Consider the following 20,744-nt stretch of genomic DNA (forward strand, 5'->3'; position numbering starts at 1 on the left):
CAATATACTACATTAGGACACAGAAAAGCTCCCAATATCTTAAGACATTTGGTCTCTGACCAAATGCAAATTTTTGTACAATGGTCTGTGATTTAATGCAAATTTTGATACAATGAAGGGAGGCCTTGGCATCTAATTTACTACTGGGATTAGTATAGTTAAATCATTAATGTTGTACATAGCACTTGATCCTGATTTTGCTTTGTTGCCATTAAATTCAGCCTCATTTCTTACTCTAAACCTGGAATTTTAATTGACTTTTGTTGTACTTAAGAACACCATGGCTTCTGAACTTGAAATAATTAAAAATTATTTTTCAGATTCAAGAAGAAAATAAAAAACATTCTACAGACAAATCAAAGAAGAGTCATCCACAGGTCAGTTTAAAAGCACTCTGTAGTTTTAGGTATGAGCCTTGTAAATAGTAAAATTTGTTAAAACACAGAGACATGAATGGGTGGACAGAAGGAAGGACAAATGGGCAAAGAAGCACTTTGGACTTGTTTTGGCCAGGAACTTCATGAATGGCTGAGTTGTAGCACAGGCAGGAACATTTATTTGTCCTATTTGTGGTTCTTCCATAATTCTTTTTATAATTCTTTCTTTAGCCTTCTCTAATTTGAGTGCAGTACAGCATTAGCTCTTATTCTGACTTTTCTGGCCCATAGATTTTAATTTGAGTGGTTAACAACTTCACAGAAAATACAACCCTTCAGCCCTAAGTTTCCATATATTTCACATTTTAAAATTATAACATATTTTCATTATGACTCTGATTCAACATAACCCAAACACACGTGCTTAATTGTAATTTAGAACAGAATCAAACCCACACTAAGTATATTCTGTATTTTGGATAATCTTTCTTGAGCTGTTTAAAATATACCTGAGGAGACTAAATTTGTTATTGTAGAACAACTTAGAACCCTTTAATACAAATGAATAAAAATGATAAATTCACATATTTTTCCATCTCTAGGAGACAATGGAAGTGACCCTGAAAACAGAAGTGGAAGCTGGAGCTAGTGGTTTTAGTGTGAAAGGTGGAGGAAATGAAGGAATATTTATTAAAAAAGTACTTAAGGAATCTCCTGCTTCAAAAATATTTAGTCTTAGAGAAGGTACAGTCTGATTTTTTATTTTGTTATAATTTTATTCTGTTTCTTTAAATAATGAGATTTGTAGCTGTGTGATCTGTCATCTCTTTAGGTATCAGAAATAGTAGATTTCAAACCAACTATTGTTATCTGTGAGCTCAACCTGTTCATATTAATAATTTCTAAGATCACTTGCTTGAACAATAATGAAATGTGACTTTTTTGTATACTGTAAAAAAATCCGTTTTCACTGGAACAGTGGAGAAGACATATAGAAAGTAGTATATACAAAACTAAAACGGAAAAAAAAACCTATAAGAAAAGACAAAGTAATTAAAATTATGCGTTATTCTGCTTGCAGGTGATCAGCTTCTAAGTGCTACAATATTTTTTGATAATATCAAATATGAAGATGCACTCAAGATTCTCCAATATTCCGAGCCATACAGAGTCCAATTCAGCCTCAAAAGAAAAATTGCCGTGCAAGAAGATCTAGAACACTCCACAGCCCAGCACAAAAGGGAAAAGATAGGCCAGGTAGATATCCAATTAGTTTACAAGGTTTGAGTAACATACTATAGTAATGTGCTGTGTGGAAATAGATCATAAAACACACGCTTGTGTCTTCTTAAGACTTACACATGTGTTTAAATTTACTAGCATGAATATTCATGATTTTAAAAAATCCCAAACAATATTTGCAGCTTTTTAAATATCTTGAGTGAGACTACAGATTTTATATAAATCCACAATCTTGTTTTAGGGTGTGAAAATACTCTTTTAGGGAGTCAGCATTTTTTAGTTGTTAATTGTCCACTGATGGAACAGACTTGGGTAATCTCTGTAATACTTATAATAAGTATGTTCAAAAATGTAAAATATCAGTAAAAATTTTTATCCAAAACTTCTCTGTAAGATTTTTCTATTAAAAAAATCTGTGTCTAACCACTGATATTTTGATAGACCTATGATCTCTGAATAGGCTTCCATCAACTTAAAGATTATATTTTCTTAATATATTTTTTCAAATGTATATAATATATATTTATAGGAACATATATACATATATAGATACATATAGAAACCTCTACTGTAATGTTTTGCAAGGAATTAAAATTTTCAGAAATCCATATATTACAGTCAATTTTTTAATGTAATTTCTGCCTGACATTGCATATTTTTGTAATCTTCAGGATTTTTTTATATAACGAGTAGATACTAGTAATAAAAAGAACATTTTTCTACATGTTTTATGGTATGTTTTTTATTTTCTGTTGCACCTATATTTAGGTTACTTCTAATCTTCTGATTACTGTTTGTTCTTTTAGGAAAAAGAATTCAGTGAGAGCATTCCTGAAGAAACACTGCATGTTTCAGGAAAAGCCATTTCAGAAGAAGACAGGGAAACATTAATTGTAAGCCAAAGGGTAGGAAGAAGTAAGAGACCTAAAAAAGATAGATTATCATGGCCAAAATTTCAGTCAATCAAAAATAAAAAGATATTGAGGCACAGAAGATCTCACAGTACATCAGATGCATATGAGCCTGCTGTGCAGGATATTTCCCCTACAAGCACGGACACAGAGTCTCAATTTCCACAAGAGGTCCATACCAAAGAGAAAAAAGGAAGCCAAAGGAAACTGAAGTTCCCTAGCATTGGATTCAGAATGCACAGGTCCAGAGCAGAACCACAAGAAAAGCAAAAAAAAGAAATAAAAACTACACTGATCTCTGAAAAAGAAAAAATATATAAAGATGATATAAGCCTGGAAAATCCCGAAATCTTAACTGTTGAATATACCACATCTTCTGCTTATGAAATGAAAACAGGGGAGGGACATGAAACTTTAACAAAAGACTTAAAAGAGATGAAAAATGGTATTCCATCTCATGTAAAACAATGCCCTGAAGTTGAAATAAGCATTAAAAAAGAAAAAGATAAGGAAGCAACATCAAAATTTAGTGTAACTGAAGTACCAGACATAACAACAGAGATATCAAAGCCCAGTTTAGAAACAGCTGATCTGAAAGTAAGCCCAACTAAAAAATCACCACAAGCCTCATCAAAATCCCGAAAAAAGAAACAGAAGGGAACAGCAGATAAAAAAGATGGAGAAAGTGGAATTAACATAGACTTGGTAGGTCACAGTACTAAAGGATATGTACAGGTAAAAGGCCTAGAAATTGGCACTGCTAAAGCAGAATTACAGACATCTGACACACTGGAAACAGGAGAAAAACAAGCAGAACAAGACACACAAATACTAAACATTCAGAAAATAAATTATGGAATTTCAGTGCCCAAAGAAAAAGAGACAGACACTGACACTACCAAACAGGGAAGTGACGTTCCACATTCAGTACCAGAAAAAACAGCTGATATGACTTTAGAGGACAGCAGGAATTTCAATGTGAAAACTCTTATGCCAGATGCAGAATCAGATGTGTCTACTTCAAAAATACAAATGCCATCATTCAAAGTGGTCAAAGCACCTAAAACTGACATGAAAATGACAAGAGAAGAAAGCAGAGAGGACACAAAAGATAGTGTAAAAAAGGAAAGGATGGAGGATAATGGCATGCCTACAAATGACAAAGCCTTAAACATAGAAATTGGAATGAAGAGAGGAGAAAAAGATATAGACGGGAAAGAAAGCAAATTCAGACTGCCAAAGTTAAAATTCCCTACATTTACCTGGTCAACAACTAAGGAAGAAACAGCCCAACCTGAAGCACAGATAAGTGAAAAGGAAGTAAAAGTGCAAACACTAGAAAATGCCGAAGGACTTCAGGTAAATGGACCACCAGGAGAAATTAGGACTCCAAGTGCTGATATGCATATAGGAATATCCATAGGAAAAAGACTTGATAATAATATAAAGCAAAATCCCAAAGGCCAGTTACCGAGTCTGAAAGAATCAACTATAAAATCTTCGCCAGTGGAAACTAAAACTGAAGACACAAAAGAAAAAATACGGATTTCAAAAAGAGATATTGAAATAGACATAAAGGAATTCAATAAAAAATCAAAAGATGAAATTTCAGAAATTACACCATCTGACGTCAAAGCACCCAAGGTGGACATCAGCCTACCCTCCATCGACGTCACCCTTCCACAGGCCGGCCTCGACCTGCAGGCGCCCGAGGCCACTCTTAGCCTTGAAGGAGAAGCCAAGGTCCCAGAGAAAGAGGCCGGCAAGACCAAGGACGGCAAGTTCAAGATGCCCAAGTTCGGCATGCCTTCCTTTGGCTGGTCCAGCAGCAAAGAGGCCAAGGGCACAGTGGCTGCAGAGGTGGACGTCAGTCTCCAGGAGCCTCAAGTGACGGTGCCTTCCGGGGCCACCGAAGTGGAAGTGAGCCTGGCCGCAGCCGATATCCAAGCGCCCAGTGTGGAGGTGACCGTCGAGGCGGCCCCAGCTGCAGCAGAGGGTGAGAAAGGCCGATTCAAGATGCCCGACGTCAAGATGCCCAGCGTCAAGCTGCCCAAAGTCAAAGCTCCCCAGGCGCAGGTCAGCCTGCCCAAGGCCGAGGTGTCGCTGCCCAAAGGCCAGGAGGGCGAAGTCGCCCTGCAGGGGCCCGAGGCCGAAGCCAGCCTGGAGGTGGCCGCTGGCAAAGCTGAGGGCGGCGGCATGAAAATACACATGCCCAAAGTCAAGGTGCCCAGCGTGGTCTTCTCTAAGCCCACCGTCAAGTCTCCCAAACTGGATGCGGACGTCAGCCTCCCACAGGCGGAGCTGAAGGCCGCTGACGCCGACATCACCGTCACGGCCCCCGACGTCACGCTGCCCTCCGTCGAAGGCTCCCTCGAGATCCAGGCGCCTGACACAGACCTCAAAGCGCCCTCCGCCGAGGGCAAGCTTGAGCTGGAAGGCTCGGGTCTGAAAGGCAAGCTCAAGATGCCCAAGTTTGACAAGCCCAAATTCACAGTGTCCTCCCCCAAGGCCGTGGTGCCCACAGTCGAGGTCAGTTTGCCCAGCGCAGAGGTCGACCTCCCCTCCACCACCGTGACGGCCGCAGGGGAGGGCACCGGCTTGAAGCTGGAGAAGCCCTCCCTCAAGATGCCCAAAGCTGAGGTCAAAGCTCCCAAGGTGGACATCAGCCTGCCCTCCGTCGACGTCACCCTTCCACAGGCCGGCCTCGACCTGCAGGCGCCCGAGGCCACCCTTAGCCTTGAAGGAGAAGCCAAGGTCCCAGAGAAAGAGGCCGGCAAGACCAAGGACGGCAAGTTCAAGATGCCCAAGTTCGGCATGCCTTCCTTTGGCTGGTCCAGCAGCAAAGAGGCCAAGGGCACAGTGGCCGCAGAGGTGGACGTCAGTCTCCAGGAGCATCAAGTGACGGTGCCTTCCGGGGCCACCGAAGTGGAAGTGAGCCTGGCCGCAGCCGATATCCAAGCGCCCAGTGTGGAGGTGACTGTCGAGACGGCCCCAGCTGCAGCAGAGGGTGAGAAAGGCCGATTCAAGATGCCCGACGTCAAGATGCCCAGCGTCAAGCTGCCCAAAGTCAAAGCTCCCCAGGCGCAGGTCAGCCTGCCCAAGGCCGAGGTGTCGCTGCCCAAAGGCCAGGAGGGCGAAGTCGCCCTGCAGGGGCCCGAGGCCGAAGCCAGCCTGGAGGTGGCCGCTGGCAAAGCTGAGGGCGGCGGCATGAAAATACACATGCCCAAAGTCAAGGTGCCCAGCGTGGTCTTCTCTAAGCCCACCGTCAAGTCTCCCAAACTGGATGCGGACGTCAGCCTCCCACAGGCGGAGCTGAAGGCCGCTGACGCCGACATCACCGTCACGGCCCCCGACGTCACGCTGCCCTCCGTCGAAGGCTCCCTCGAGATCCAGGCGCCTGACACAGACCTCAAAGCGCCCTCCGCCGAGGGCAAGCTCGAGCTGGAAGGCTCGGGTCTGAAAGGCAAGCTCAAGATGCCCAAGTTTGACAAGCCCAAATTCACAGTGTCCTCCCCCAAGGCCGTGGCGCCCACAGTCGAGGTCAGTTTGCCCAGCGCAGAGGTCGACCTCCCCTCCACCACCGTGACGGCCGCAGGGGAGGGCACCGGCTTGAAGCTGGAGAAGCCCTCCCTCAAGATGCCCAAAGCTGAGGTCAAAGCTCCCAAGGTGGACATCAGCCTGCCCTCCGTCGACGTCACCCTTCCACAGGCCGGCCTCGACCTGCAGGCGCCCGAGGCCACCCTTAGCCTTGAAGGAGAAGCCAAGGTCCCAGAGAAAGAGGCCGGCAAGACCAAGGACGGCAAGTTCAAGATGCCCAAGTTCGGCATGCCTTCCTTTGGCTGGTCCAGCAGCAAAGAGGCCAAGGGCACAGTGGCCGCAGAGGTGGACGTCAGTCTCCAGGAGCCTCAAGTGACGGTGCCTTCCGGGGCCACCGAAGTGGAAGTGAGCCTGGCCGCAGCCGATATCCAAGCGCCCAGTGTGGAGGTGGCCGTCGAGACGGCCCCAGCTGCAGCAGAGGGTGAGAAAGGCCGATTCAAGATGCCCGACGTCAAGATGCCCAGCGTCAAGCTGCCCAAAGTCAAAGCTCCCCAGGCGCAGGTCAGCCTGCCCAAGGCCGAGGTGTCGCTGCCCAAAGGCCAGGAGGGCGAAGTCGCCCTGCAGGGGCCCGAGGCCGAAGCCAGCCTGGAGGTGGCCGCTGGCAAAGCTGAGGGCGGCGGCATGAAAATACACATGCCCAAAGTCAAGGTGCCCAGCGTGGTCTTCTCTAAGCCCACCGTCAAGTCTCCCAAACTGGATGCGGACGTCAGCCTCCCACAGGCGGAGCTGAAGGCCGCTGACGCCGACATCACCGTCACGGCCCCCGACGTCACGCTGCCCTCTGTCGAAGGCTCCCTCGAGATCCAGGCGCCTGACACAGACCTCAAAGCGCCCTCCGCTGAGGGCAAGCTCGAGCTGGAAGGCTCGGGTCTGAAAGGCAAGCTCAAGATGCCCAAGTTTGACAAGCCCAAATTCACAGTGTCCTCCCCCAAGGCCGTGGCGCCCACAGTCGAGGTCAGTTTGCCCAGCGCAGAGGTCGACCTCCCCTCCACCACCGTGACGGCCGCAGGGGAGGGCACCGGCTTGAAGCTGGAGAAGCCCTCCCTCAAGATGCCCAAAGCTGAGGTCAAAGCTCCCAAGGTGGACATCAGCCTGCCCTCCGTCGACGTCACCCTTCCACAGGCCGGCCTCGACCTGCAGGCGCCCGAGGCCACCCTTAGCCTTGAAGGAGAAGCCAAGGTCCCAGAGAAGGAGGCCGGCAAGACCAAGGACGGCAAGTTCAAGATGCCCAAGTTCGGCATGCCTTCCTTTGGCTGGTCCAGCAGCAAAGAGGCCAAGGGCACAGTGGCCGCAGAGGTGGACGTCAGTCTCCAGGAGCCTCAAGTGACGGTGCCTTCCGGGGCCACCGAAGTGGAAGTGAGCCTGGCCGCAGCCGATATCCAAGCGCCCAGTGTGGAGGTGACTGTCGAGACGGCCCCAGCTGCAGCAGAGGGTGAGAAAGGCCGATTCAAGATGCCCGACGTCAAGATGCCCAGCGTCAAGCTGCCCAAAGTCAAAGCTCCCCAGGCGCAGGTCAGCCTGCCCAAGGCCGAGGTGTCGCTGCCCAAAGGCCAGGAGGGCGAAGTCGCCCTGCAGGGGCCCGAGGCCGAAGCCAGCCTGGAGGTGGCCGCTGGCAAAGCTGAGGGCGGCGGCATGAAAATACACATGCCCAAAGTCAAGGTGCCCAGCGTGGTCTTCTCTAAGCCCACCGTCAAGTCTCCCAAACTGGATGCGGACGTCAGCCTCCCACAGGCGGAGCTGAAGGCCGCTGACGCCGACATCACCGTCACGGCCCCCGACGTCACGCTGCCCTCCGTCGAAGGCTCCCTCGAGATCCAGGCGCCTGACACAGACCTCAAAGCGCCCTCCGCCGAGGGCAAGCTCGAGCTGGAAGGCTCGGGTCTGAAAGGCAAGCTCAAGATGCCCAAGTTTGACAAGCCCAAATTCACAGTGTCCTCCCCCAAGGCCGTGGCGCCCACAGTCGAGGTCAGTTTGCCCAGCGCAGAGGTCGACCTCCCCTCCACCACCGTGACGGCCGCAGGGGAGGGCACCGGCTTGAAGCTGGAGAAGCCCTCCCTCAAGATGCCCAAAGCTGAGGTCAAAGCTCCCAAGGTGGACATCAGCCTGCCCTCCGTCGACGTCACCCTTCCACAGGCCGGCCTCGACCTGCAGGCGCCCGAGGCCACCCTTAGCCTTGAAGGAGAAGCCAAGGTCCCAGAGAAAGAGGCCGGCAAGACCAAGGACGGCAAGTTCAAGATGCCCAAGTTCGGCATGCCTTCCTTTGGCTGGTCCAGCAGCAAAGAGGCCAAGGGCACAGTGGCCGCAGAGGTGGACGTCAGTCTCCAGGAGCCTCAAGTGACGGTGCCTTCCGGGGCCACCGAAGTGGAAGTGAGCCTGGCCGCAGCCGATATCCAAGCGCCCAGTGTGGAGGTGACTGTCGAGGCGGCCCCAGCTGCAGCAGAGGGTGAGAAAGGCCGATTCAAGATGCCCGACGTCAAGATGCCCAGCGTCAAGCTGCCCAAAGTCAAAGCTCCCCAGGCGCAGGTCAGCCTGCCCAAGGCCGAGGTGTCGCTGCCCAAAGGCCAGGAGGGCGAAGTCGCCCTGCAGGGGCCCGAGGCCGAAGCCAGCCTGGAGGTGGCCGCTGGCAAAGCTGAGGGCGGCGGCATGAAAATACACATGCCCAAAGTCAAGGTGCCCAGCGTGGTCTTCTCTAAGCCCACCGTCAAGTCTCCCAAACTGGATGCGGACGTCAGCCTCCCACAGGCGGAGCTGAAGGCCGCTGACGCCGACATCACCGTCACGGCCCCCGACGTCACGCTGCCCTCCGTCGAAGGCTCCCTCGAGATCCAGGCGCCTGACACAGACCTCAAAGCGCCCTCCGCCGAGGGCAAGCTCGAGCTGGAAGGCTCGGGTCTGAAAGGCAAGCTCAAGATGCCCAAGTTTGACAAGCCCAAATTCACAGTGTCCTCCCCCAAGGCCGTGGCGCCCACAGTCGAGGTCAGTTTGCCCAGCGCAGAGGTCGACCTCCCCTCCACCACCGTGACGGCCGCAGGGGAGGGCACCGGCTTGAAGCTGGAGAAGCCCTCCCTCAAGATGCCCAAAGCTGAGGTCAAAGCTCCCAAGGTGGACATCAGCCTGCCCTCCGTCGACGTCACCCTTCCACAGGCCGGCCTCGACCTGCAGGCGCCCGAGGCCACCCTTAGCCTTGAAGGAGAAGCCAAGGTCCCAGAGAAAGAGGCCGGCAAGACCAAGGACGGCAAGTTCAAGATGCCCAAGTTCGGCATGCCTTCCTTTGGCTGGTCCAGCAGCAAAGAGGCCAAGGGCACAGTGGCCGCAGAGGTGGACGTCAGTCTCCAGGAGCCTCAAGTGACGGTGCCTTCCGGGGCCACCGAAGTGGAAGTGAGCCTGGCCGCAGCCGATATCCAAGCGCCCAGTGTGGAGGTGACTGTCGAGGCGGCCCCAGCTGCAGCAGAGGGTGAGAAAGGCCGATTCAAGATGCCCGACGTCAAGATGCCCAGCGTCAAGCTGCCCAAAGTCAAAGCTCCCCAGGCGCAGGTCAGCCTGCCCAAGGCCGAGGTGTCGCTGCCCAAAGGCCAGGAGGGCGAAGTCGCCCTGCAGGGGCCCGAGGCCGAAGCCAGCCTGGAGGTGGCCGCTGGCAAAGCTGAGGGCGGCGGCATGAAAATACACATGCCCAAAGTCAAGGTGCCCAGCGTGGTCTTCTCTAAGCCCACCGTCAAGTCTCCCAAACTGGATGCGGACGTCAGCCTCCCACAGGCGGAGCTGAAGGCCGCTGACGCCGACATCACCGTCACGGCCCCCGACGTCACGCTGCCCTCCGTCGAAGGCTCCCTCGAGATCCAGGCGCCTGACACAGACCTCAAAGCGCCCTCCGCCGAGGGCAAGCTCGAGCTGGAAGGCTCGGGTCTGAAAGGCAAGCTCAAGATGCCCAAGTTTGACAAGCCCAAATTCACAGTGTCCTCCCCCAAGGCCGTGGCGCCCACAGTCGAGGTCAGTTTGCCCAGCGCAGAGGTCGACCTCCCCTCCACCACCGTGACGGCCGCAGGGGAGGGCACCGGCTTGAAGCTGGAGAAGCCCTCCCTCAAGATGCCCAAAGCTGAGGTCAAAGCTCCCAAGGTGGACATCAGCCTGCCCTCCGTCGACGTCACCCTTCCACAGGCCGGCCTCGACCTGCAGGCGCCCGAGGCCACCCTTAGCCTTGAAGGAGAAGCCAAGGTCCCAGAGAAAGAGGCCGGCAAGACCAAGGACGGCAAGTTCAAGATGCCCAAGTTCGGCATGCCTTCCTTTGGCTGGTCCAGCAGCAAAGAGGCCAAGGGCACAGTGGCCGCAGAGGTGGACGTCAGTCTCCAGGAGCCTCAAGTGACGGTGCCTTCCGGGGCCACCGAAGTGGAAGTGAGCCTGGCCGCAGCCGATATCCAAGCGCCCAGTGTGGAGGTGACTGTCGAGACGGCCCCAGCTGCAGCAGAGGGTGAGAAAGGCCGATTCAAGATGCCCGACGTCAAGATGCCCAGCGTCAAGCTGCCCAAAGTCAAAGCTCCCCAGGCGCAGGTCAGCCTGCCCAAGGCCGAGGTGTCGCTGCCCAAAGGCCAGGAGGGCGAAGTCGCCCTGCAGGGGCCCGAGGCCGAAGCCAGCCTGGAGGTGGCCGCTGGCAAAGCTGAGGGCGGCGGCATGAAAATACACATGCCCAAAGTCAAGGTGCCCAGCGTGGTCTTCTCTAAGCCCACCGTCAAGTCTCCCAAACTGGATGCGGACGTCAGCCTCCCACAGGCGGAGCTGAAGGCCGCTGACGCCGACATCACCGTCACGGCCCCCGACGTCACGCTGCCCTCCGTCGAAGGCTCCCTCGAGATCCAGGCGCCTGACACAGACCTCAAAGCGCCCTCCGCCGAGGGCAAGCTCGAGCTGGAAGGCTCGGGTCTGAAAGGCAAGCTCAAGATGCCCAAGTTTGACAAGCCCAAATTCACAGTGTCCTCCCCCAAGGCCGTGGCGCCCACAGTCGAGGTCAGTTTGCCCAGCGCAGAGGTCGACCTCCCCTCCACCACCGTGACGGCCGCAGGGGAGGGCACCGGCTTGAAGCTGGAGAAGCCCTCCCTCAAGATGCCCAAAGCTGAGGTCAAAGCTCCCAAGGTGGACATCAGCCTGCCCTCCGTCGACGTCACCCTTCCACAGGCCGGCCTCGACCTGCAGGCGCCCGAGGCCACCCTTAGCCTTGAAGGAGAAGCCAAGGTCCCAGAGAAGGAGGCCGGCAAGACCAAGGACGGCAAGTTCAAGATGCCCAAGTTCGGCATGCCTTCCTTTGGCTGGTCCAGCAGCAAAGAGGCCAAGGGCACAGTGGCCGCAGAGGTGGACGTCAGTCTCCAGGAGCCTCAAGTGACGGTGCCTTCCGGGGCCACCGAAGTGGAAGTGAGCCTGGCCGCAGCCGATATCCAAGCGCCCAGTGTGGAGGTGACCGTCGAGACGGCCCCAGCTGCAGCAGAGGGTGAGAAAGGCCGATTCAAGATGCCCGACGTCAAGATGCCCAGCGTCAAGCTGCCCAAAGTCAAAGCTCCCCAGGCGCAGGTCAGCCTGCCCAAGGCCGAGGTGTCGCTGCCCAAAGGCCAGGAGGGCGAAGTCGCCCTGCAGGGGCCCGAGGCCGAAGCCAGCCTGGAGGTGGCCGCTGGCAAAGCTGAGGGCGGCGGCATGAAAATACACATGCCCAAAGTCAAGGTGCCCAGCGTGGTCTTCTCTAAGCCCACCGTCAAGTCTCCCAAACTGGATGCGGACGTCAGCCTCCCACAGGCGGAGCTGAAGGCCGCTGACGCCGACATCACCGTCACGGCCCCCGACGTCACGCTGCCCTCCGTCGAAGGCTCCCTCGAGATCCAGGCGCCTGACACAGACCTCAAAGCGCCCTCCGCCGAGGGCAAGCTCGAGCTGGAAGGCTCGGGTCTGAAAGGCAAGCTCAAGATGCCCAAGTTTGACAAGCCCAAATTCACAGTGTCCTCCCCCAAGGCCGTGGCGCCCACAGTCGAGGTCAGTTTGCCCAGCGCAGAGGTCGACCTCCCCTCCACCACCGTGACGGCCGCAGGGGAGGGCACCGGCTTGAAGCTGGAGAAGCCCTCCCTCAAGATGCCCAAAGCTGAGGTCAAAGCTCCCAAGGTGGACATCAGCCTGCCCTCCGTCGACGTCACCCTTCCACAGGCCGGCCTCGACCTGCAGGCGCCCGAGGCCACCCTTAGCCTTGAAGGAGAAGCCAAGGTCCCAGAGAAAGAGGCCGGCAAGACCAAGGACGGCAAGTTCAAGATGCCCAAGTTCGGCATGCCTTCCTTTGGCTGGTCCAGCAGCAAAGAGGCCAAGGGCACAGTGGCCGCAGAGGTGGACGTCAGTCTCCAGGAGCCTCAAGTGACGGTGCCTTCCGGGGCCACCGAAGTGGAAGTGAGCCTGGCCGCAGCCGATATCCAAGCGCCCAGTGTGGAGGTGACTGTCGAGACGGCCCCAGCTGCAGCAGAGGGTGAGAAAGGCCGATTCAAGATGCCCGACGTCAAGATGCCCAGCGTCAAGCTGCCCAAAGTCAAAGCTCCCCAGGCGCAGGTCAGCCTGCCCAAGGCCGAGGTGTCGCTGCCCAAAGGCCAGGAGGGCGAAGTCGCCCTGCAGGGGCCCGAGGCCGAAGCCAGCCTGGAGGTGGCCGCTGGCAAAGCTGAGGGCGGCGGCATGAAAATACACATGCCCAAAGTCAAGGTGCCCAGCGTGGTCTTCTCTAAGCCCACCGTCAAGTCTCCCAAACTGGATGCGGACGTCAGCCTCCCACAGGCGGAGCTGAAGGCCGCTGACGCCGACATCACCGTCACGGCCCCCGACGTCACGCTGCCCTCCGTCGAAGGCTCCCTCGAGATCCAGGCGCCTGACACAGACCTCAAAGCGCCCTCCGCCGAGGGCAAGCTCGAGCTGGAAGGCTCGGGTCTGAAAGGCAAGCTCAAGATGCCCAAGTTTGACAAGCCCAAATTCACAGTGTCCTCCCCCAAGGCCGTGGCGCCCACAGTCGAGGTCAGTTTGCCCAGCGCAGAGGTCGACCTCCCCTCCACCACCGTGACGGCCGCAGGGGAGGGCACCGGCTTGAAGCTGGAGAAGCCCTCCCTCAAGATGCCCAAAGCTGAGGTCAAAGCTCCCAAGGTGGACATCAGCCTGCCCTCCGTCGACGTCACCCTTCCACAGGCCGGCCTCGACCTGCAGGCGCCCGAGGCCACCCTTAGCCTTGAAGGAGAAGCCAAGGTCCCAGAGAAAGAGGCCGGCAAGACCAAGGACGGCAAGTTCAAGATGCCCAAGTTCGGCATGCCTTCCTTTGGCTGGTCCAGCAGCAAAGAGGCCAAGGGCACAGTGGCCGCAGAGGTGGACGTCAGTCTCCAGGAGCCTCAAGTGACGGTGCCTTCCGGGGCCACCGAAGTGGAAGTGAGCCTGGCCGCAGCCGATATCCAAGCGCCCAGTGTGGAGGTGACTGTCGAGACGGCCCCAGCTGCAGCAGAGGGTGAGAAAGGCCGATTCAAGATGCCCGACGTCAAGATGCCCAGCGTCAAGCTGCCCAAAGTCAAAGCTCCCCAGGCGCAGGTCAGCCTGCCCAAGGCCGAGGTGTCGCTGCCCAAAGGCCAGGAGGGCGAAGTCGCCCTGCAGGGGCCCGAGGCCGAAGCCAGCCTGGAGGTGGCCGCTGGCAAAGCTGAGGGCGGCGGCATGAAAATACACATGCCCAAAGTCAAGGTGCCCAGCGTGGTCTTCTCTAAGCCCACCGTCAAGTCTCCCAAACTGGATGCGGACGTCAGCCTCCCACAGGCGGAGCTGAAGGCCGCTGACGCCGACATCACCGTCACGGCCCCCGACGTCACGCTGCCCTCCGTCGAAGGCTCCCTCGAGATCCAGGCGCCTGACACAGACCTCAAAGCGCCCTCCGCCGAGGGCAAGCTCGAGCTGGAAGGCTCGGGTCTGAAAGGCAAGCTCAAGATGCCCAAGTTTGACAAGCCCAAATTCACAGTGTCCTCCCCCAAGGCCGTGGCGCCCACAGTCGAGGTCAGTTTGCCCAGCGCAGAGGTCGACCTCCCCTCCACCACCGTGACGGCCGCAGGGGAGGGCACCGGCTTGAAGCTGGAGAAGCCCTCCCTCAAGATGCCCAAAGCTGAGGTCAAAGCTCCCAAGGTGGACATCAGCCTGCCCTCCGTCGACGTCACCCTTCCACAGGCCGGCCTCGACCTGCAGGCGCCCGAGGCCACCCTTAGCCTTGAAGGAGAAGCCAAGGTCCCAGAGAAAGAGGCCGGCAAGACCAAGGACGGCAAGTTCAAGATGCCCAAGTTCGGCATGCCTTCCTTTGGCTGGTCCAGCAGCAAAGAGGCCAAGGGCACAGTGGCCGCAGAGGTGGACGTCAGTCTCCAGGAGCCTCAAGTGACGGTGCCTTCCGGGGCCACCGAAGTGGAAGTGAGCCTGGCCGCAGCCGATATCCAAGCGCCCAGTGTGGAGGTGACTGTCGAGACGGCCCCAGCTGCAGCAGAGGGTGAGAAAGGCCGATTCAAGATGCCCGACGTCAAGATGCCCAGCGTCAAGCTGCCCAAAGTCAAAGCTCCCCAGGCGCAGGTCAGCCTGCCCAAGGCCGAGGTGTCGCTGCCCAAAGGCCAGGAGGGCGAAGTCGCCCTGCAGGGGCCCGAGGCCGAAGCCAGCCTGGAGGTGGCCGCTGGCAAAGCTGAGGGCGGCGGCATGAAAATACACATGCCCAAAGTCAAGGTGCCCAGCGTGGTCTTCTCTAAGCCCACCGTCAAGTCTCCCAAACTGGATGCGGACGTCAGCCTCCCACAGGCGGAGCTGAAGGCCGCTGACGCCGACATCACCGTCACGGCCCCCGACGTCACGCTGCCCTCCGTCGAAGGCTCCCTCGAGATCCAGGCGCCTGACACAGACCTCAAAGCGCCCTCCGCCGAGGGCAAGCTCGAGCTGGAAGGCTCGGGTCTGAAAGGCAAGCTCAAGATGCCCAAGTTTGACAAGCCCAAATTCACAGTGTCCTCCCCCAAGGCCGTGGCGCCCACAGTCGAGGTCAGTTTGCCCAGCGCAGAGGTCGACCTCCCCTCCACCACCGTGACGGCCGCAGGGGAGGGCACCGGCTTGAAGCTGGAGAAGCCCTCCCTCAAGATGCCCAAAGCTGAGGTCAAAGCTCCCAAGGTGGACATCAGCCTGCCCTCCGTCGACGTCACCCTTCCACAGGCCGGCCTCGACCTGCAGGCGCCCGAGGCCACCCTTAGCCTTGAAGGAGAAGCCAAGGTCCCAGAGAAGGAGGCCGGCAAGACCAAGGACGGCAAGTTCAAGATGCCCAAGTTCGGCATGCCTTCCTTTGGCTGGTCCAGCAGCAAAGAGGCCAAGGGCACAGTGGCCACAGAGGTGGACGTCAGTCTCCAGGAGCCTCAAGTGACGGTGCCTTCCGGGGCCACCGAAGTGGAAGTGAGCCTGGCCGCAGCCGATATCCAAGCGCCCAGTGTGGAGGTGGCCGTCGAGACGGCCCCAGCTGCAGCAGAGGGTGAGAAAGGCCGATTCAAGATGCCCGACGTCAAGATGCCCAGCGTCAAGCTGCCCAAAGTCAAAGCTCCCCAGGCGCAGGTCAGCCTGCCCAAGGCCGAGGTGTCGCTGCCCAAAGGCCAGGAGGGCGAAGTCGCCCTGCAGGGGCCCGAGGCCGAAGCCAGCCTGGAGGTGGCCGCTGGCAAAGCTGAGGGCGGCGGCATGAAAATACACATGCCCAAAGTCAAGGTGCCCAGCGTGGTCTTCTCTAAGCCCACCGTCAAGTCTCCCAAACTGGATGCGGACGTCAGCCTCCCACAGGCGGAGCTGAAGGCCGCTGACGCCGACATCACCGTCACGGCCCCCGACGTCACGCTGCCCTCCGTCGAAGGCTCCCTCGAGATCCAGGCGCCTGACACAGACCTCAAAGCGCCCTCCGCCGAGGGCAAGCTCGAGCTGGAAGGCTCGGGTCTGAAAGGCAAGCTCAAGATGCCCAAGTTTGACAAGCCCAAATTCACAGTGTCCTCCCCCAAGGCCGTGGCGCCCACAGTCGAGGTCAGTTTGCCCAGCGCAGAGGTCGACCTCCCCTCCACCACCGTGACGGCCGCAGGGGAGGGCACCGGCTTGAAGCTGGAGAAGCCCTCCCTCAAGATGCCCAAAGCTGAGGTCAAAGCTCCCAAGGTGGACATCAGCCTGCCCTCCGTCGACGTCACCCTTCCACAGGCCGGCCTCGACCTGCAGGCGCCCGAGACCACCCTTAGCCTTGAAGGAGAAGCCAAGGTCCCAGAGAAGGAGGCCGGCAAGACCAAGGACGGCAAGTTCAAGATGCCCAAGTTCGGCATGCCTTCCTTTGGCTGGTCCAGCAGCAAAGAGGCCAAGGGCACAGTGGCCGCAGAGGTGGACGTCAGTCTCCAGGAGCCTCAAGTGACGGTGCCTTCCGGGGCCACCGAAGTGGAAGTGACCCTGGCCGCAGCCGATATCCAAGCGCCCAGTGTGGAGGTGGCCGTCGAGACGGCCCCAGCTGCAGCAGAGGGTGAGAAAGGCCGATTCAAGATGCCCGACGTCAAGATGCCCAGCGTCAAGCTGCCCAAAGTCAAAGCTCCCCAGGCGCAGGTCAGCCTGCCCAAGGCCGAGGTGTCGCTGCCCAAAGGCCAGGAGGGCGAAGTCGCCCTGCAGGGGCCCGAGGCCGAAGCCAGCCTGGAGGTGGCCGCTGGCAAAGCTGAGGGCGGCGGCATGAAAATACACATGCCCAAAGTCAAGGTGCCCAGCGTGGTCTTCTCTAAGCCCACCGTCAAGTCTCCCAAACTGGATGCGGACGTCAGCCTCCCACAGGCGGAGCTGAAGGCCGCTGACGCCGACATCACCGTCACGGCCCCCGACGTCACGCTGCCCTCCGTCGAAGGCTCCCTCGAGATCCAGGCGCCTGACACAGACCTCAAAGCGCCCTCCGCCGAGGGCAAGCTCGAGCTGGAAGGCTCGGGTCTGAAAGGCAAGCTCAAGATGCCCAAGTTTGACAAGCCCAAATTCACAGTGTCCTCCCCCAAGGCCGTGGCGCCCACAGTCGAGGTCAGTTTGCCCAGCGCAGAGGTCGACCTCCCCTCCACCACCGTGACGGCCGCAGGGGAGGGCACCGGCTTGAAGCTGGAGAAGCCCTCCCTCAAGATGCCCAAAGCTGAGGTCAAAGCTCCCAAGGTGGACATCAGCCTGCCCTCCGTCGACGTCTCCCTTCCACAGGCCGGCCTCGACCTGCAGGCGCCCGAGACCACCCTTAGCCTTGAAGGAGAAGCCAAGGTCCCAGAGAAGGAGGCTGGCAAGACCAAGGACGGCAAGTTCAAGATGCCCAAGTTCGGCATGCCTTCCTTTGGCTGGTCCAGCAGCAAAGAGGCCAAGGGCACAGTGGCCGCAGAGGTGGACGTCAGTCTCCAGGAGCCTCAAGTGACGGTGCCTTCCGGGGCCACCGAAGTGGAAGTGACCCTGGCCGCAGCCGATATCCAAGCGCCCAGTGTGGAGGTGGCCGTCGAGACGGCCCCAGCTGCAGCAGAGGGTGAGAAAGGCCGATTCAAGATGCCCGACGTCAAGATGCCCAGCGTCAAGCTGCCCAAAGTCAAAGCTCCCCAGGCGCAGGTCAGCCTGCCCAAGGCCGAGGTGTCGCTGCCCAAAGGCCAGGAGGGCGAAGTCGCCCTGCAGGGGCCCGAGGCCGAAGCCAGCCTGGAGGTGGCCGCTGGCAAAGCTGAGGGCGGCGGCATGAAAATACACATGCCCAAAGTCAAGGTGCCCAGCGTGGTCTTCTCTAAGCCCACCGTCAAGTCTCCCAAACTGGATGCGGACGTCAGCCTCCCACAGGCGGAGCTGAAGGCCGCTGACGCCGACATCACCGTCACGGCCCCCGACGTCACGCTGCCCTCCGTCGAAGGCTCCCTCGAGATCCAGGCGCCTGACACAGACCTCAAAGCGCCCTCCGCCGAGGGCAAGCTCGAGCTGGAAGGCTCGGGTCTGAAAGGCAAGCTCAAGATGCCCAAGTTTGACAAGCCCAAATTCACAGTGTCCTCCCCCAAGGCCGTGGCGCCCACAGTCGAGGTCAGTTTGCCCAGCGCAGAGGTCGACCTCCCCTCCACCACCGTGACGGCCGCAGGGGAGGGCACCGGCTTGAAGCTGGAGAAGCCCTCCCTCAAGATGCCCAAAGCTGAGGTCAAAGCTCCCAAGGTGGACATCAGCCTGCCCTCCGTCGACGTCACCCTTCCACAGGCCGGCCTCGACCTGCAGGCGCCCGAGACCACCCTTAGCCTTGAAGGAGAAGCCAAGGTCCCAGAGAAGGAGGCCAGCAAGACCAAGGACGGCAAGTTCAAGATGCCCAAGTTCGGCATGCCTTCCTTTGGCTGGTCCAGCAGCAAAGAGGCCAAGGGCACAGTGGCCACAGAGGTGGACGTCAGTCTCCAGGAGCCTCAAGTGACGGTGCCTTCCGGGGCCACCGAAGTGGAAGTGAGCCTGGCCGCAGCCGATATCCAAGCGCCCAGTGTGGAGGTGGCCGTCAAGACGGCCCCAGCTGCAGCAGAGGGTGAGAAAGGCCGATTCAAGATGCCCGACGTCAAGATGCCCAGCGTCAAGCTGCCCAAAGTCAAAGCTCCCCAGGCGCAGGTCAGCCTGCCCAAGGCCGAGGTGTCGCTGCCCAAAGGCCAGGAGGGCGAAGTCGCCCTGCAGGGGCCCGAGGCCGAAGCCAGCCTGGAGGTGGCCGCTGGCAAAGCTGAGGGCGGCGGCATGAAAATACACATGCCCAAAGTCAAGGTGCCCAGCGTGGTCTTCTCTAAGCCCACCGTCAAGTCTCCCAAACTGGATGCGGACGTCAGCCTCCCACAGGCGGAGCTGAAGGCCGCTGACGCCGACATCACCGTCACGGCCCCCGACGTCACGCTGCCCTCCGTCGAAGGCTCCCTCGAGATCCAGGCGCCTGACACAGACCTCAAAGCGCCCTCCGCCGAGGGCAAGCTCGAGCTGGAAGGCTCGGGTCTGAAAGGCAAGCTCAAGATGCCCAAGTTTGACAAGCCCAAATTCACAGTGTCCTCCCCCAAGGCCGTGGCGCCCACAGTCGAGGTCAGTTTGCCCAGCGCAGAGGTCGACCTCCCCTCCACCACCGTGACGGCCGCAGGGGAGGGCACCGGCTTGAAGCTGGAGAAGCCCTCCCTCAAGATGCCCAAAGCTGAGGTCAAAGCTCCCAAGGTGGACATCAGCCTGCCCTCCGTCGACGTCACCCTTCCACAGGCCGGCCTCGACCTGCAGGCGCCCGAGACCACCCTTAGCCTTGAAGGAGAAGCCAAGGTCCCAGAGAAGGAGGCCGGCAAGACCAAGGACGGCAAGTTCAAGATGCCCAAGTTCGGCATGCCTTCCTTTGGCTGGTCCAGCAGCAAAGAGGCCAAGGGCACAGTGGCCGCAGAGGTGGACGTCAGTCTCCAGGAGCCTCAAGTGACGGTGCCTTCCGGGGCCACCGAAGTGGAAGTGACCCTGGCCGCAGCCGATATCCAAGCGCCCAGTGTGGAGGTGGCCGTCGAGACGGCCCCAGCTGCAGCAGAGGGTGAGAAAGGCCGATTCAAGATGCCCGACGTCAAGATGCCCAGCGTCAAGCTGCCCAAAGTCAAAGCTCCCCAGGCGCAGGTCAGCCTGCCCAAGGCCGAGGTGTCGCTGCCCAAAGGCCAGGAGGGCGAAGTCGCCCTGCAGGGGCCCGAGGCCGAAGCCAGCCTGGAGGTGGCCGCTGGCAAAGCTGAGGGCGGCGGCATGAAAATACACATGCCCAAAGTCAAGGTGCCCAGCGTGGTCTTCTCTAAGCCCACCGTCAAGTCTCCCAAACTGGATGCGGACGTCAGCCTCCCACAGGCGGAGCTGAAGGCCGCTGACGCCGACATCACCGTCACGGCCCCCGACGTCACGCTGCCCTCCGTCGAAGGCTCCCTCGAGATCCAGGCGCCTGACACAGACCTCAAAGCGCCCTCCGCCGAGGGCAAGCTCGAGCTGGAAGGCTCGGGTCTGAAAGGCAAGCTCAAGATGCCCAAGTTTGACAAGCCCAAATTCACAGTGTCCTCCCCCAAGGCCGTGGCGCCCACAGTCGAGGTCAGTTTGCCCAGCGCAGAGGTCGACCTCCCCTCCACCACCGTGACGGCCGCAGGGGAGGGCACCGGCTTGAAGCTGGAGAAGCCCTCCCTCAAGATGCCCAAAGCTGAGGTCAAAGCTCCCAAGGTGGACATCAGCCTGCCCTCCGTCGACGTCTCCCTTCCACAGGCCGGCCTCGACCTGCAGGCGCCCGAGACCACCCTTAGCCTTGAAGGAGAAGCCAAGGTCCCAGAGAAGGAGGCTGGCAAGACCAAGGACGGCAAGTTCAAGATGCCCAAGTTCGGCATGCCTTCCTTTGGCTGGTCCAGCAGCAAAGAGGCCAAGGGCACAGTGGCCACAGAGGTGGACGTCAGTCTCCAGGAGCCTCAAGTGACGGTGCCTTCCGGGGCCACCGAAGTGGAAGTGACCCTGGCCGCAGCCGATATCCAAGCGCCCAGTGTGGAGGTGGCCGTCGAGACGGCCCCAGCTGCAGCAGAGGGTGAGAAAGGCCGATTCAAGATGCCCGACGTCAAGATGCCCA

At 57.8% G+C, this 20,744-nt stretch overlaps 1 protein-coding gene across 1 annotated transcript in view; it reads left to right on the forward strand.

Annotated features, from left to right (window-relative positions):
* Nucleotides 1-327: 327 nt before the first annotated feature.
* Nucleotides 328-20,744, forward strand: part of LOC128789327 (protein AHNAK2-like) — a 28,843-nt gene continuing 8,426 nt past the window's right edge. Inside the window, exons 1-6 of the mRNA XM_053945154.1 lie at nt 328-377; nt 980-1,121; nt 1,459-1,634; nt 2,426-15,243; nt 16,195-18,276; nt 19,228-20,298. Of these exons, the coding sequence (XP_053801129.1) occupies nt 986-1,121; nt 1,459-1,634; nt 2,426-15,243; nt 16,195-18,276; nt 19,228-20,298 (16,283 nt within the window). The 5' untranslated portion in view covers nt 328-377; nt 980-985. The remainder of the gene's footprint in view (nt 378-979; nt 1,122-1,458; nt 1,635-2,425; nt 15,244-16,194; nt 18,277-19,227; nt 20,299-20,744) is intronic.

This window comes from Vidua chalybeata, chromosome 6 (assembly GCF_026979565.1).
Source record: "Vidua chalybeata isolate OUT-0048 chromosome 6, bVidCha1 merged haplotype, whole genome shotgun sequence".
NCBI lineage: Eukaryota > Metazoa > Chordata > Aves > Passeriformes > Viduidae > Vidua > Vidua chalybeata.